The following is a 6,000-nucleotide window of genomic DNA, read 5'->3' on the forward strand; positions in this document are numbered from 1 at the left end:
TTTGGTGGGAGTGAAACCCACGGCCTTCGGTGTTAATTCAATGTTAAGACGACTGAAAGAGCATAGGCATCGCGCAGTGGTTGCAGTGCTTTCGCATTCATCCGCATAGGGTTAACTAAGTGCCCCTTGGATATTTTGCACATGACTTGAGAGGTGATTACATCTGCAACGCACTGGCCGGGTTTCTTGGTTTTACTTTTTGAAATTCTTTTCATGCTTGATTGTAGCGTAGTATAGGGGCACTGATATCACTGTGCATGTGGTCTTGAGTACGCATAAGTACAAGCTATCCCGAAACAAATTTCGTTGTTGTAAGTTGGTGCCTGTGTCTTTGTTTTGTTTCTTCTTGTGCCCTTGTTTTTGATGTGCTATATTTCATGCCATTCCATGATGATCAACCAACGAACCCACATAGCCTCCCATGTTGGCACAAGTTACTGATGAAGTTGAACAGATTTCAAAGGTCCCCTTCACGGTCATCTTAAATAAGGATTGTTTACTGTACGTGCCAAGTCATAACAGGGTCATTCCATATTTCTGGTGTTTTCCAGCTGCCGCAGCAGGGGATGTCACACCTGGCTATGCCTCCGACGAGAGCTCCACAAGCTCGTCGTTGGGAGGAGGCAGTGGGGTCCCCAGACAGCCCTCAAGCGGCAAGCGACGGCCTCGAGTTGCTGCATCTCGCGGAATTCTCCAGCGCACCTCCTATTGGGACCGCCGGGTGGAACAGGGACTCCTTTCAGACAGCTCAGTCACTGAGGAATTTCCTCCACTCCATGAGGGACATCCTGACAGCTCTGCGAAGTCCTAGGAGTTTGGGACAGTGATCGCACCTGTGCCTTGCCTTGCCATTACACCATTTGCACATGCAAACGCCAACATATCTTTCGGAGCATGCCACTTAGCTATTTCTCTCTTTTCTCTTTAGGCCTGGTTTCATTTTTTTTTTTTCACAAAGCCTAGTAAATTGTAACAGTTTAGTTAAAAAGAAAAGAAACACGCTGCTAATTGTGCTTGAAGCATTTTTTTTTTTCGTTTTTCATGTAATTTTGACATACCGTGTTATTGTCCCTGAGGATGGGAACTAAAATGTTATGAGGCACGACCCCCCCCTCTCCCATTTATCTTTGGATTTCACACTTTCACATTTTACAAAAATGCATTGTTACCTTTACTATTGAAGAGAAGAATGCTGACACCATGTCTAGTAGTTCTCTTGTTACATATTTTAGCTTAAAGCATTGCTTTGCATAAAGGTGTCATCAATTCTTTGTGCAAAATTTAGGCTTCATTAATGCATGAAATTTTTTTTATGGTAAAGCTGAACATGGTAATATCGGTGTTTTGTCGTGTTTGCTAGACTGCATTGTCTCAGTGTGGTACAAAATGTGCAGAACAAATTATCACTGCAGCACATGTCTCCGAAATATGTTGTAAACGTTGTGCTATTGATTGTTGAATGTTTCATTAGGGTGTGTGGGGACGCATGTAACAGCTGTATTATTTAATGAGGCCTTTTCTTTTTTTTTTTCTGAGTTAAAATGGCTAGGCTATGCATTGAGAGGAACATTGGACCTATGCATTGTTTCATGCCAGCATAGGGCATCATTTGATTGAAACGTTATAATCATTTGCTGGCCCCTAAACTTGCATTGCACTAGGTTACATTTATATAAATAACCGTACATAGGCACACTGTTACTGTGTGGCTAAATATTTTAGAATGCTTTTGTTAATTGCCTTGCATTTTGTGCCCACGTGCGAGTGATTTCAAGCTTTTGAACTGCACGGAAATTGCTGTGCCACCATCCTCTCATGATTATTACTCATGCTTCCTTTTGTGTGGCGTCAATATTTATGGAACAACTGAGGCCACAGCTTTGCACAATTTAGCTTTCATTGTAGAAGTAAGCTCATAAAGGCTATTTTAGCTGTTACTAATTGTTTGGCTGCTGTGTGCTTTTAAACTTGTTCATACCTGCTTTTGATGAGCACACTGCTGCTGTGTTTTTCTCAAAACAAGCTTTATTAGCATAATGTCTCTTTTGCATTTGCACTATGTGCAGCATAGTGGAAGATACAAAATGCAAATTTGCAGTGGAGGTAAACACTGTGGATTAGCTTGTGTGAAATTGACTGGCAATTTAAATTATGTGTTGTATTTGCCACAGAATTATGCATCACTTTCTTGCTAGCCATGCGAAGTGGCATTTCTTCGACTGCAGAGCGGTAGATGATTTGTGGAGTGCGACTATGTCATCTTTATGCAACATTTTTTTTTATTATAGTAGTGACTAGTATTAAGGATGTGTCATGACTTTGCGTGTCCTGATTACAAGAGAGTTACTCCTTAGTGACTCAAGCATAACAGTCTCTCATCTTTACAACAGAGAACTGTGCATTTTTCATGATTCAGTTGCATTACTTGAGCTGGGTGCATAGCACTCGTTTGTTTCAAGACGATTTGTTGAAGTTGTAAAGTAAATTGACTAAGATTACTTTTTCTTTTTTCTCAGTGCCAAAAGAATAAGGCTGACAATTTGCAAATGTTGGGCTTTCACTATGTTTCGTCCAGCAGCAGATGAGAAAATGAAAAAGCCGACTGTTTTTTTATTATGCTAACTCTTTACTCACTGGTAAAGGGCTATAGTGTTAGGTGCGTACATTGTGGACATTAACTTGCTAATCACTGTTCACCAGTTTTCCTGGGTGCTATGAAACTCATAGTTATGTGCAGCTCTTAGTGATTGATTTTTTTCACTTGTTTCCCACTGTAGTGTGAGGGGTGTCTAGTGTGCCTATTTACCTCAGGAAGGTCTTTATAGTATTTTGTATGTATTTAGGTTGTAAAGAAATTTATACATAGATATATATATATATATATACACACACATATATATACACCATATATACACCCTGTATGTATACAAAGAATAATTGCCTGGGAACTAACACAGGGTTCAGGTAATTACGTGCTAAAGGACCACTGACAGATTTATGTTTTGTGTATTGATTATTGAGCACACAGCTAGTCAGGGTTAGTGTGTATGTGTGTGTTTGTGTGCCATAGCAACATTGCTGTGGACATATGGCAAACATTCCAGACATGGCAGGCAACATATGCTGCTTTTTTTTTCAAGTGTGTGCCCCTGTCTCAACTTGTCTTCATCAGGGCTGTTGCCTTCGCCATGACGGAAGGCATTCACATTCCTGCAGTAACACTTTGTTCATGAAGTGCCTTTCGGAATCTCCTCATCAAAACTGCACAGTATTTTCACCATGCAGATAGACTGCATGTACCTGTTCTCTTGTATTATGTTTTCACTTTCCTTATATTGCTGTTGCATGCACATATTTTGATTGTGCATTTGCCACATTCCGAAATGTTTTGTTTGTGATAGTACTGTTTCAACAGCCCTCGCTCGCGACCAGGCAGCAGCAGATCAGCAGCATATCTGTTTAAACACATTGTTGTTAACTTTTTGCAACATACCCTAGTTGCCATGCTATATATTTTTTTCTTCTGCTTAGTGCGAGGCTGATATCAGCAGTGCACAAACTGGTAAAATGGTTGGTTTCATTTTGGCAGTACATTTCTTGCTAACCTAATACTGGGGACGGTAATTAGAGGACTCTGTATCTCTCATATGAAGCTTCTTAGCTTTACTTCACTTACAAAAACAAGCTATTTTTGGCTATTTCTTACCTCCACCGTTTCAATCATGGCAGCTTGGAACATCCATCCATTCTCAAGCTTTTTACTGTGCTTATCGTAAATGTCCTGTGCCTTCTACACCTCTAAGGTGGCTTTCAAGTTGACAGTACTCTTTCAAGCAAAAGGCTGCAGTGTACAGAACCACTTCCTACAATGTGTTGGTGCCAGTGTGTGACTGTAAATAATCCTGCACAATCCGCACTGTGCGGTGTATTAAATAAACACTTTACTTTTGTATACTGTTGTGTATTTTTCTGCACTTGTGTCCTCCTATGTTTTGAGCAGGTGTAAAGATTCCCTTCTGCACTGCTCATGGTTCCACCCAAAGACTGCTGGAAATTGGACTTGGTAGGTGCTACTGCAGTAGTTAAAGGCGCCCTGGACCACTTTTTATCGAAGTGGAGAAATACATTTGAAGTGAAAATAGGCTATTACAGAAATACTTTGCCACAAAAAAGTACTTCAATGCGTTCAGCAGAAGTGGAGTTATTGGCAATAAAACATGTCCTCCGCTGTGTTCCCCTTCCTTCCTCAATGCCTTGCACTGCGAAGGCTACGGCGGAGTTGGGCAGGGCCACAACAGCTCCGCCTTCAAAATGCCACCATGGTGTGCAGTTCAAATTTCATTTTGGATGTTAGCGTCGACACCACAACTTGCAAATTTTGGTGCCTACGACGCGCTAAACCTAAGCCAAACGTGGTTGTCCTGAACGAGTTAACATAGACGCTACGGCTTGTGATTTTGGTGCCTACAACGCGCTAAATGTAAGCCAAACACGGTTGTCCTCAGCGAGCCGCAGTGTGCTTAGCCAGTGGACTCGTGGCGGCACCCCGCGGTGTAGCCAACCGCAGCGACCAATAGCAGCCGCATATTGGAATGTGCTTTATTATGTAATAAAACACACAGAAGAGAGTGAGGATCATGGCTTCTGTTGAAATGAATTGAAACGAGAGCGTTTGAGAGAGAGGTGACCACGCACAGTGTACAACAGCAAAACTTGGCCGGGATGTCCACAGCAGAGTATGCTACCCGAGGACTATGTTATTTCACCAAGCCCAAGGGGTGGTTCAGGGCCCCTTTAAGCAATTTGCACTGGAGTCTTCGATTTGTGCATTGGCTCTATTACGAACTTAATTTGTGACTTTTTGTTTTTACCTCGAAATGTTACTGCACAGCAATACTGTTGACCTTTAGAATTAATTGAATTTAGCCTACATTTCTCGCGCATTAAGTTAACTACAACTGTTTAGTGCACGTTTTCGACTAAGTAATGTCCAGAGAGTTGCATGTCTTGAATCATTAGGGAACAGTTTTACTGCGAACAAGAGTATAATGAACTAGTAGGTGGGCCAACCATATGTGTTCATTTGTTGCACATTGGCTCAGTTAGTGTATGACGTAAAGTTAGAAAAAAAGAAATGCCCAAACGTATTCGAAAGCAAATGCTCAAAAAAATATAATAAAACAGGGCCATGCAGGGCGTCAAACCGAACTGGAACTGAACCGAGAACTGGCGCTGAACTGTTATTTTCAATTGAACCGGAACTGAACCGAGCCATTATTTTTATGGCGTCTTGAAACGTGTGGTCTCTCACTGCTCTCGGTGCGCATGCTCCGGTCGTGCGCACTGAACGACCACCGTGGGTTCGAGCCTTCATGCATACAGGACGTCACGTTTGCGCCTGCTCCGGCCGCTCCGTTTGCCGACGCGCGCGTCAAGCCGTTCCCACAGGAGGGCGAGGCAGCGCACGCAGCAAGGCAGACCCTAGGCGAAGCTCTCCCGACGGAAGCACAGACGGTTTATTAGGCTGGGTTTCGATACGAAACAAGTTTAACAATATAACTGAATTGGAAGGATGATCGCAGCTGGTCGCTAGCGGCGCTCCGCGACAGAGAAATACCGAACAAAGAAACCATGCAATCTAGAGAGGCCGCCTATATTTCGGCCAGTGCCGGTCATCACGCTCCCCGCAGCAGAAAAAAGAAAAAAAAAAAAAGAAAAAATGGAGACACAACCAGAGGAACAGACGGGTACACGATCGGAAGGCGCTGCCTCGGTACATCGAGACGTCGAAAAAATTTGGAGGGCGCTTGAGCTTCGCCTTTAAGAATGGAACTTGATAGCATTCGAAGATCCCTGACTGCTTCTCACGCTTCCCGCCAACTGCAGCGTACGTAACCGTAATGTTTGCCGGGAAACGCTGGCGACGAACGCTATGCACGAAGGCGAGCTTTCTGGTAGAAACGCGGCCTCTTGCGTGGGCCAATCCCGGAGGTCGCACAC

The 6,000-nt window shown here is 43.1% G+C and overlaps 1 protein-coding gene across 1 annotated transcript in view; it reads left to right on the top strand.

Moving 5' to 3' along the window:
* LOC119442861 (uncharacterized) overlaps positions 1-3,952 on the top strand; it is a 106,330-nt gene extending 102,378 nt beyond the window's left edge. Inside the window, 1 exon segment of the mRNA XM_049663035.1 lies at positions 552-3,952. Within this exon segment, the coding sequence (XP_049518992.1) occupies positions 552-811 (260 nt within the window). The 3' untranslated portion in view covers positions 812-3,952.
* The last annotated feature ends 2,048 nt before the right edge of the window (positions 3,953-6,000 follow it).

The sequence above is a fragment of the Dermacentor silvarum genome, chromosome 2, assembly GCF_013339745.2.
Source record: "Dermacentor silvarum isolate Dsil-2018 chromosome 2, BIME_Dsil_1.4, whole genome shotgun sequence".
NCBI lineage: Eukaryota > Metazoa > Arthropoda > Arachnida > Ixodida > Ixodidae > Dermacentor > Dermacentor silvarum.